This window comes from Blastomyces gilchristii, assembly GCF_000003855.2.
Source record: "Blastomyces gilchristii SLH14081 genomic scaffold supercont1.11, whole genome shotgun sequence".
NCBI lineage: Eukaryota > Fungi > Ascomycota > Eurotiomycetes > Onygenales > Ajellomycetaceae > Blastomyces > Blastomyces gilchristii.
Genome location: NW_003101672.1, coordinates 824134 through 834776, shown reverse-complemented (window position 1 = coordinate 834776; position 10643 = coordinate 824134). Strand labels below are relative to the sequence as shown.

General features: G+C 31.7%; 2 protein-coding genes across 4 annotated transcripts; one reads left to right on the top strand and one right to left on the bottom strand.

The window, feature by feature from the left end:
* Positions 1-1887: 1887 nt before the first annotated feature.
* Positions 1888-4987, bottom strand: BDBG_05453. 3 transcript variants are annotated; one of them, XM_031722159.1, is made up of 3 exons: positions 4491-4983; positions 2932-4412; positions 1888-2814 (listed from the first exon to the last, which is right to left on the bottom strand). In XM_031722159.1, exons 2-3 carry the CDS (start codon positions 3075-3077, stop codon positions 2511-2513), a joined length of 450 nt encoding a protein of 149 aa, XP_031578978.1. In that variant the 5' UTR covers positions 3078-4412; positions 4491-4983; the 3' UTR covers positions 1888-2510. The 3 variants fall into 3 exon arrangements, with proteins under 3 accessions (XP_031578978.1, XP_002623945.1, XP_031578979.1); XM_031722160.1 differs by having other exon boundaries at positions 1976-2814; positions 2932-4733; positions 4871-4983; XM_002623899.2 differs by having other exon boundaries at positions 1935-2814; positions 2932-4987.
* BDBG_05452 (CMGC/SRPK protein kinase) lies at positions 2561-5297 on the top strand. The gene is made up of 3 exons (XM_002623898.2): positions 2561-2867; positions 2951-3933; positions 3996-5297. Exons 2-3 carry the CDS (start codon positions 3264-3266, stop codon positions 4781-4783), a joined length of 1458 nt encoding a protein of 485 aa, XP_002623944.2. The 5' UTR covers positions 2561-2867; positions 2951-3263; the 3' UTR covers positions 4784-5297.
* The last annotated feature ends 5346 nt before the right edge of the window (positions 5298-10643 follow it).

Sequence of the window (10643 nt, the reverse complement as noted above, 5' to 3'; positions counted from 1 at the left end):
TGAGAAGAATTCTCAAAGCATTTAAATTATCTTCTATTAAAGCAATGAAAATTAAAGCTTCAATTTCATCTTCTACTATTTGATTTAAAAAGATCTGCATAAACTATGTTCTGAGAGTCATGAAGATGAGCTTAAATCATATAATCAGAGAAAGAGTCTCTTCTTCATTTCTATTAATTAACTCAGAAAATGAACTGAACTGAAATAGATTTCTTGATTGAAATGAGAATAATATATTAAAGAAAATACTTTCTCAACTGTATAGACTATATTCACTGATTAAAAATCAATTTTCTTTATTAAATATTGAGAAAATTAATCATGAGAAGATATCTCTCTGAAGAGAAAAGCTGAAATCTCTCATAGACTTATAAATAAGTGAACTATCTAAAGAGAGAGAATATGAACAGTATTTAAAGAAGATCTCTATAATCAATATAAAAGACTCTATTCTGGTTTACTCAGATAACTTAAAAAATAAGAGTTTAAATAGATTAGATGCAGACATTGCTTATACTGAAGATAATATTAATTTCATCTCAGATTTCTGAAATTTAAGCTGTGAATCTGAAGTCTTTAATACTGAACTATTTATAATAGTAAAAGCTTTCAAACTTATTAAGATAAAATCTTATAAAAGAGAAAATAACTTGAAAGAGATATAAATATTCTCTGATAGTCAAGCAGCTTTGAAAAGACTTAAAAATAGTGAGATTTATAATAATCAAATGAATCTTGAGCTGATTTTAAATTCTATTATAAAGATTTAAAAGAGAAGATTATTAAAACTGATAATTCATCTATACTAAGTTCCTACTTATATAAATATTCATGATAATGAATTGACTAATTCAACAGTAAAAAAGAGTTCAGAATTAAGCAGATCTATTCAAAAAACAGTATTCTAGTCTTTTATAAAGAGAAAGATAAAAGAATCTTATTTAAATAAGTGAAATGAAAGCTGACAGAAATAAAAGAAGAGTATATATTATTCAAGATTTAAGATAAAATCTAAGTAAAAATCTTGTATAATTAAATATAAAAAGAAAATATTCTCATCTATAATTCAGCTAAAACTAGAATATGATTACTTCAAATCTTATATACAAAGATTTAATAATAGATTTGATTCAACAGAATACTTATTCTGCAATATAAATGAAAATTCTGAGTATATTATAATATATTATACATTATATAATAGTCTCAGAGTCAGATTGAAGAAGAAGTATAATTTAAATTAATTAAATATAAGATTCTTATTCTCAACTGAGACAGGAATTAAATATCTAATAGACTTTCTATCAGAAACTTAAGCAGCTATAAGAAAATAGCTAAACTCAGAAATATCTGAATATGAAGAGATGAAAATTGATTAGATATAGTCTATTAAAACAGCTATATACTATTATTTAATAATTTTAATTTATTATAGTCTCTCTTTACTTTACTTTTTCTTTTATTTTTTTTTTATTCTTTTCTATCTCTCTATTTAATATATCTATCTTTAAGACTGTGCTCTCTTTTCTTTTATCATGATATTATCAAATGATTTCAAAGTATCAGAAGATGTTAAAATACTGTAATTTATAAACAGTTTTTATATTCTGAGCTGGAATTTTCTGATTTTGCATATCTGAAATTGATAAATGTATAATAGTTAACTTCATAGATATAGGAAAAATTCTGAGAACTAAAAGTTCTCAGATAGATATTATAGTCTCTGACTATATACATCTATAATTGAAGAATAATAATAATAACTTATCTTATCAAGCTCAGCAGCTCAGATTATCACTCTGAGTATATTATGACTCAGCTCAATACATAGAGTATGACTGGTAATTTGGAAACTTTTCAGCAAGAAGTGTTGATATACAGAAATGTCTGAAATTGAGTAAAGAAAAAGAGGACTGAAGTTATTAGAGTGATAAATGAAAGATTCTCAGAAACTGAGTCTCAATATCATTCTGCATCTCAGTATCAGATGAACTCTGACATAGCTGCTACATTAGATGATTCTGATATTTCAACTGTGACTGATGAAACTGAGGATATACAATGAAGCTTTGCTGCTGCAAACAAAGATGTGGAAGATGAAACCCAGATTCTGAACAGTAACCTCAAAAATCAAGGGTGGGTGATATAGTTGGGAACAAGATTACTCGGCGTTTAAACTGAAGCATTGTCAGCTTTCATCAGCCTGTATAAGCCGGTGGATTTAGAAGATGCATCCAGCCCTTCCATATCCAGACACAGTATATGTTTCCATACCGGCCTAGGCTATGCGAGTCGCATCCGTCATCGCCGCAAATATCAAAATTCGTATGATTGCCTTCATGGTGAGTCCTCCACAAATAAAAAGATAGTTTTAGGATTATGACAACATATTTTCACTACATTAAGTGTCCGGATTTGAAAGTAATATGAACAAAACCAACACATTAAACAGTGCCCACTTTGTGCCAAAATGGAATGTATAACAATGCTCATTGCCTTCTTCCTGGCTCTTAATTCTGCTCGGGTAGGTGCGAGTAACCAATGGGACTGTCCACATATTCTTCAAGTAGGTCCTCAGCTGGCCAAACAACCTTTCCAGATCCCCTTCCACCCCGAGGAGTTTTGTCCTCCTTCTCTGGAGTATGTGTTGCCTCGTTTAGGACGAAGTCCTCTTTGTCATTCGTGTACCCATGCGATGCCACATGGAATTCCCGCTCCACCTGATCATCGGCTTTGAAGGCGAAGGTGCCATGCCAGCCTTTGGGGTCTTTGACATGTTTGCCTTCGACGGTGGTAGTATCGTGCATGTCAGATCTGAGTCATGGTCTAGTTAGCACTCGACAATATATAGTGTCTATGGCCAAGAGGTAAGGAAGGCAGGAACATAGAAACACACTCTCAAGGACTTGCAAGAAGCTGAGCAGGACTAACCGAATGAGAATCGCCTTAGGAGCAAGTTTTTGGTCTCGAGCTGTTGCATAGGCCAGGGCGACCAGAGTTTTTTTTTGACTTGAACTGATCGTGTTGCCGGCATAGAAAAAGTATCTGACAAAGTTGGCGCCCCCTCTAGTAGCCATATTTTCAAGAAGCAACAATGTAGGAGCAGACACCACTAGCAAGAGTCCAAATGTTTTATATTTTGATTGTAGGGATTATGAAGAGAGGGCCATCGCGCTCTTCTTATATTTTTATCTTTACCCTGTAAAGAGCGGGGTAAAGTACTGGCCCTGTTCACCATCCACCCATCACCACTTCGACTTATCATGGCATGTTACTCTAAAAGAACCGCTTCTTCTATCCTTGTTTTCTGGGCATCGAAGTCCCTTCAACTCTCGACTCCATTGTCACGTCCACCATCCATTTGCCGCTCTCGGAAGGTTGAGTTGAGCTTCTCATCTTCTTATTCATCAACGGTAATGTCGCGCGGGGAAGAAGATGGAAGGGAGCATCGCTTCGCCTACAACTGGATCGACGGTGCAGAGTCACTCGAAAGGTACAAACCTGGGGGTTATCATCCTATCATGATTGGGGATATGCTACACGAGCGATACCGCATCGTGGACAAGCTGGGTTTCGGAGGCTATTCAACTGTTTGGCTAGCCCAAGACACTCATCTGAAGCGCTATGTTGCTGTCAAAGTTGGCATAGCAAACTCGCTTCCGCATGAGACTAAGATTCTGCGAGCTCTTTCCGCGCCACTACCGTTGTCTTCATTCCTACATCCAGGGCGCAATTCAATTCCTTTCATCCTAGATGAATTCAAGCTACACGGTCCCAATGGAACTCATCCATGCTACACAATGACCCCCGCACGATGCAATCTCAGAGAGGTCTCTTTTAGCCGCCTGTTTCCTCTTGAAGTTACGCGGGCGCTGTCGGGTGGCCTCGCAGTAGCTATTGCATATTTGCATTCACGAGGCTATGTCCATGGAGGTTTGTCATTGTCATAATTTTTGTGCCTGAATCCTCCTCAGCTAATATTCATCTTTATTTAGATATCCACCTTCGCAACATCTTAGTTAAACTCCCATCAAGTTTCGATCAGCTCTCGATCGAACAGTTATATGAAGAATATGGCAAGCCTGAGACAGTCCCCATTATGGAGCGCAATGGCAAATCGCTTCCACCCAGTGTTCCAGCAAAGGCAGTGATCCCACTCCGCCTTGGGAAAAATGCAGAAGAATTCTCACTGTCTGACGCGCGTGTGCTTCTTAGTGACTTTGGCGAGGCATTTGCCCCAGCCTTGGAGGTTCGTCGCGGGGAAGACTGCCACACGCCGTTGGCTATGCGGGCCCCAGAAGCCCGATTCGAGCCGCATGCCCCGCTGTCATTTTCAGCAGACATTTGGAGCCTGGCCATAACAATCTGGGAGATTCTTGGCATGAAGGCCATTTTCAGTAGCGAATTCGCGACTGTGGATGACATAATCTCTCAGCAAATTGATGTGCTGGGACCAATTCCCTCAAAGTGGTGGGAGCGATGGGACGAACGGAGTCAATTCTTCAACCAGGATGGACGTCCGAAAGAACGCCGGGATGTGTGGCCTCCAATTGATGAAGCATTTGAGGAAGGCGTGCAGAAGTATCGACGGAAGCGTCGAGTAGGTGAGTTTGGTCGGGAGGAAACGGTTGCTCTCCTAGAATTGATGCGTCAAATGCTGGCATTCCAGCCAGAAGAGCGACCAACAGCCGAAGAGGTCCTCAAGTCAGAGTGGATGGTCAAGTGGGTGTTGCCTGATTTTAAGCGCAGTTTGCAGATAGGCCAAGCTCTCCAAGCAGGGTAGAAAAGGCCCAACAATGCAAAAAGAAGTATTATTAGTATCCATATCTAGAAGGCTATATAGCAGGCGGGAAGAGCAAGAATCTAGTACCTAGTAGCCTAGCAGCTAGCGACACCCTATCTACGCCTCTTTTTAGCTAGTCGACCTCTATCAGTTTACACAGTGAACCATGTAGTTATCGATTGACGTCCCACCGAGGCATTTAAATGATCACGATGCTTGGATTGGAGGTATCCGAAGTTACATATGTTCGTTTTTCTAGTGATAACGTAATCAACCACCCAACGCCCGCGTACACCCAACGCCCGCCCAATCTTCATTTTTTCATCCATCTTCAAACACTCACAACATGCACCATGAAGCAGTTATACAAGCAGCAATTGATGATTTGAACACACAATTGATTCCTAATTATACTGAGACTGCTAAAAAATATGGAATCAGTCAATATACATTATCACAGTGTTATAGAGGTGTTCAAACATTAAGAAAGAAAACAAGCTCTATTCACTGTAAAAATCTCTCAGATTTATAAGAAGAATGACTTCTTTTTCATATCAATTGATTAACAGATTGCAGTTTTCCTTGCATATCTCAAATCCTTTATAATCTCATTGTTGAGATTCTAAAAGCATCTATTAAAATTAACTAAGTATTATGATTCTATCAGTATTATAAGAATGTAATCAAGTCACTTTATCTTTGAATAGACTGATTATCAGAATCATAAATTTCACATTTAGTCTCATTTAATCTGATCTCATACATTTCTTGATATGAATTCTGCTGAGACTAATTATTAAAAAAACATACAAAGTAACTATATATCAGATCTTAAAATGAAATCATAACTTAGAAAAAATAAGAAAGTAATCTTATTTGATTTCATTTAGTTTCATTCTTAATATAAAGTTACTATTTTTAGACATTTTAAGGTTTTTTTTAGACTGTTTTTAATTTTTTAAAAAGTAATACTTTTTGATAACACTTAAATAAGATTTAAAGTCATTTAAAGTAATAAAAATAATTTAAATTGAGAAGTGAAAATCATAATCTTATTTGAAAAATATAATAAGAGTAGACAGTAAGTTTCACTGAGACAGTATAAGACTACTATTTAATGTTAAAATAGTGTAATAAGATTAGTTGAATTAATAATAAAATTATTAAATATTCTGATTCTGATCTTAGACACAGTTAGACTGGTCAGTGAGATCATGAATTTCACATTTAATTTCATTTAATCTGATTTTATACATTTCTTGACATGAGTCTCATCAGAATCAAGTCTTAAAAAAATCTGAAAATGAATCATTTCTGAGAGAAATGATGTGAAAAATAACCAGATTTAATTCAAGAACAGTGAAATGAGAGTAATTTCTCAGAATAAACTGTGAAAGATAATCATTCTTCTAAAATCAGAATGAGACTGAGACTGAAGATTAAAATCAGTCTTATTCAGTTCATTCAGTGATTGCTTATATAATCAGAATTTGATAATAATTATTAATAATGCTTATGAAACAACTAAATATATTCTTGTATAAGTTTATTCTTTACTTTCTCATGAAAACTACACTTCTCTGATATACTGTGATCAGAGGTATTAAACTGTCTGATAATTCTATGTTTTATAATCATGAGTTTCTTGATTATTTCTTCTTGTAATTGTCTCTGATAATAGTGATAAATATCTTAACTTGAGTTGAACTTTCACTTCATTCTCATCTCTGTCAATGAAATTATCAGAATATTATATATCATCAGTACAACAGTTGAATATATACTCTTAACAATTTTTCATAACTGTAGAATTGATTTAATGTGTAAATTTGTTGAATTATCTTGAAGATAGCAGTGAAATTCAGTTTTACAAGTATATAGTTTTATCTGATTTTCAGTTATAATCAATGTATACAAGTTCTGTTTCAAAGTTAGTATTATAGTTCTATGAAATATGAAGTGTTATCAAAGATTATTACTTACTAGAGAATTATATTTCACTGTCTTCATATCTCAAACATCTGCTTATTCAAATCTCTGATAGTTGATATTGTAGTAGTCTCAGACTAATTTAACATATAAGTCTCATTTCTTCTCTGTTCAATCTTGAGAAGTGTAGATATTAACTCAATGAAAGAAATCTAGTAGAGCTGCTACAGCATAGTACTCTGTAAAAGATTGTTCAGTTTTACTGTAGTAATATGTCAGTTTATCTCTTACAGTAATAATAGCCTGTGCTATAGCATCATCTCAGACTGAATTTCTTTTTAAGTGATTTAACTGCTTCTTAAGATGAGTAAATAAACTGTTATACACTTATCAGACTGACTGCAGTATTGATGTATAAGTGATTGAGACTATCTTTATTATCTTATAAAACTGAAACAGTAAATCAATTACATATTTCAACTGAGTTCACTTTATATCAGAAAGTATCAATATCTGAATCTTTTCTTAATCAGAGTATTACACTCAATGATCAATTATCTGATACAATTGAAGAGTCTGAATAGTTATTTTATATATTGAACTTTACTATGTTCTAACATTCTGTATTATATTCAGTGATATAACTAGACTGACCGTGTGATCATGTCTGAGACCAGGACCAGATTTTTTAATAGTCTCATTATCAATTCAACTGATCTCATTACACAGTTTTAACATTAGATAGTGATTTCATACTGTCTCAGTGAGACTTACTGTCTACTCTTATCACATTTTTCAAATGAGATCATGATTTTCACTTCTCAATTTAAATTATTTTTATTGCTTTAAATGACTTTAAATCTCATTTAAGTGTTATCAAAAAGCATTACTTTTTAAAAAATTAAAAATAGTCTAAAAAAAACCTTAAAATGTCTAAAAATAGTAACTTTATATCAAGAATGAGACTAAATGAGATTAAATGAGATCACTTTCTCATTTTTTTCAAGTCATAGTTTCATTTTAAGATCTGATATATAGTCACTTTACATGTTTTTTTGATAGCCAGTCCCAGCGGGATTCACGCCAAGAAATGTATGAGATCAGATCAAATGAAATCAAATGTGAAATTCATGATCTCAGCAGCCAGTCTAGATATAACTGATTTATTTATTTGTTAAATATTATGAAATTATTGTTATTGTTTAGAGAAGATACAAATTACATTAATAATGTTTTGAATCTATGATATTTAAATTATTAGTCAATCTATTCAAAATTAACAGTAGTGTTATCAAAAAGTATTATTAAAAAGTAATATTAAAAAGTGTTGTTAAAAAACATTATCTTTTACAAAGTAGATGTAAAAGTTACTTGAGTAATCACTTTCATCTTATTCTCATCTCAAGAATCAGTCATCTCATTATTCTTTATCTCAATGTTAAGATTCTTTATCAGTGTTTATATTACAAGTTAAATCACATGAGTAATGCAGAGAATATAACCTTGTTTATCATTTCAGAAATGCAAAGTCAATTTTTACTTTAAGCTTTTCATTATAGTGTAGTTATTCACAGCATTATCAGTTGTAATTATAAGAAGACTGAGACTAATATCTCAATAGTCATTTTTAATCACAGTTATTAATATCTCTGTCATATAATTCTCAGTATAACTACTGATTAATGATTCAAATTCAATTAATATCTCTTGATAAGTTCAGTTCTCATCAATGTAATAACATATAACTCTTATAAATGTAAGATTATTTGTACTAGTTTATACATTCACTGTAAGAGACACTCTTTGATGATTCTTCAACTCTGATTCTAGATATTGTATATTGACTTTGTAGTGTATCTCAAGGTTGAACTGAAGACAGAATTGATATGAAATATGAAGATTTGAATTAAGTATTTAAAGAAGTGTTCAGAATTCAGAGTTTTCAATTAATTGAAGAGAAAGATTCAGAGATATATACATATAAAGTAATTATTTACAGAAGTTATCAGATGAGAGTTATGAAATCAGAGTACTGATATATGATTATTTTTACATGATTTTCTTCAAATTAGAAAGTTAGTATTATCAAAAATTATTATCTGATAGAGTAACTTATCAGCTCAGTAGTAATTTTCTGATTATTTTTCTTTTATTATCTGCATTCTGATAACTTCAGATGTTAAGAAATTTCTTCAGAGTTATAATCAGTTTATGATGAATATTTCTGAATGAAGTTACAGTGATTGTAGCAGAGAGATGACTCTTCAGTAATCTATAATATAATCTGTTAATAATTATTCTATAGATTATCTCAGTATTTGTGTTGAGTTTTTCATAAATTTTGTAATCTGAAATCAGATGTGAAGAATGAAGTAATTATTCATTATAATTAAAAGAGAGCATTCTGTGTTAAATTGTAAATAATATAGACTTTGTGATTCACAGTGATTTCTTGAAGAGTTTATGAATCTTCAATAGAAGTAAAAGAAGTGAAAGAAGTGAATTCAGAAGATATAATAATAATTTAAGAAAGATAATAATTTATTTTCAATAACTGATCACTGATGTGTGTAAGAAGAATTAATATAAGAGAAAATAATCTTGTTTCTTAGCTTAGTTATAATTTTAGTACTAACTCAGATTGAATATTATTGATGTATAAAAGTAAATAAATAATCTTAATTAATCTCTGTCATATTTCTTGAAATATATTAATATTGTGAAAGAGAGTGTTATTAAATTATATTATCAGATAATATCATTAAAAATATATTAATATTATAAATATCAATATTAAAAAAATGTTAATACTTATACATTATAGTGATTTGTGAATCATGATAGTTAAATATATATATATATATATATCATTTCTGACTTGATTACAACTTGTACAATAATTTTTGAAAACTTAAAATCAATTTTAATTATTAATAATTAAAAACTTAAACTTATAACTAACTAATATAAAAAGAAAAAAATCTACTTCTTCTCTTTCTTATTCTTCTTATCATTCTTTATAATTCACTTCTCATTTTTCTTCTTCTTCTTTTTCTTCTTCTTCTTCTTCTTCTTATCTGAGATGATAATTATTTCAAAATCTCTCTTCACTGCCTTCTCAGAGAAGAATTTCTGCTACTCTCTCTTAGCCAGATTAATCTGTATCTCAAAATCCCGCATTTTCTGATCTGCTGCCTCAGGTTTCATCTCAGTGATAAGCAGATTGACATGCTCAGAGAGTAGAACTGCCTTCTCAATATTCTGAATCATGAAGCACATTTGAGACCTGAATAAGATCTCAATTCTCTTCTTCTCTGTCAGCTTCTGCTAATCAATTAGAGAACAGAAGTGTTATCAAAAATTATTATCTCTTAATAAATAAAAAACTTACCAGTTTTGACTTCTTTATCTTCTACTTCAACACTTTCTCAATCTTCTTCTATTACTACTTATTTATAGTAACACTCTTTTTCTCTCTCTCTCTCTTTATTTTAAACTCAAATCATTCTCAGAACTTCTTCTGATCTCACTGCTACTGTATAAGACTCTTCACTATCTTCTTCTTTAATCTCTCATAGACAGTATCATCTGCATTATTTCTATACTTAGTTCAGTCTAAATCTATCAGAAGTGTTACTTAAAATTGTTATTATTCTACTCTCTTATAAAGTCTTTTCAAGATATTATAATATGCCTTGTGATCAGTCTTCTCTTACTTAAATATCTTCTTCTTCTCTCTCTTCAATCTGTGATAATACTCACGCGCCTTGATGATCTGCAGAACCGCAGAATATTTGAAGAGAGATAATATAATTAATTTCAGTAAGTATTGAAGAGAGATGAAGGCAGAAGAGACAGTCAGAAATGATATATATAGTGATATAATGATATAATAATAATGATGATGATAGTGATGATGATGATGATAATG

Coding starts and splice junctions, on each gene's coding strand:
- BDBG_05453 (XM_002623899.2), bottom strand. CDS start 3,077: ATGGCTACTAGAGGGGGCGCCAACTTTGTCAGATACTTTTTCTATGCC. Junction 2,815..2,931: donor CCTAAGGCGATTCTCATTCG/GTTAGTCCTGCT, acceptor ACCATGACTCAG/ATCTGACATGCACGATACTA.
- BDBG_05452 (XM_002623898.2), top strand. CDS start 3,264: ATGGCATGTTACTCTAAAAGAACCGCTTCTTCTATCCTTGTTTTCTGG. Junction 3,934..3,995: donor ACGAGGCTATGTCCATGGAG/GTTTGTCATTGT, acceptor ATCTTTATTTAG/ATATCCACCTTCGCAACATC.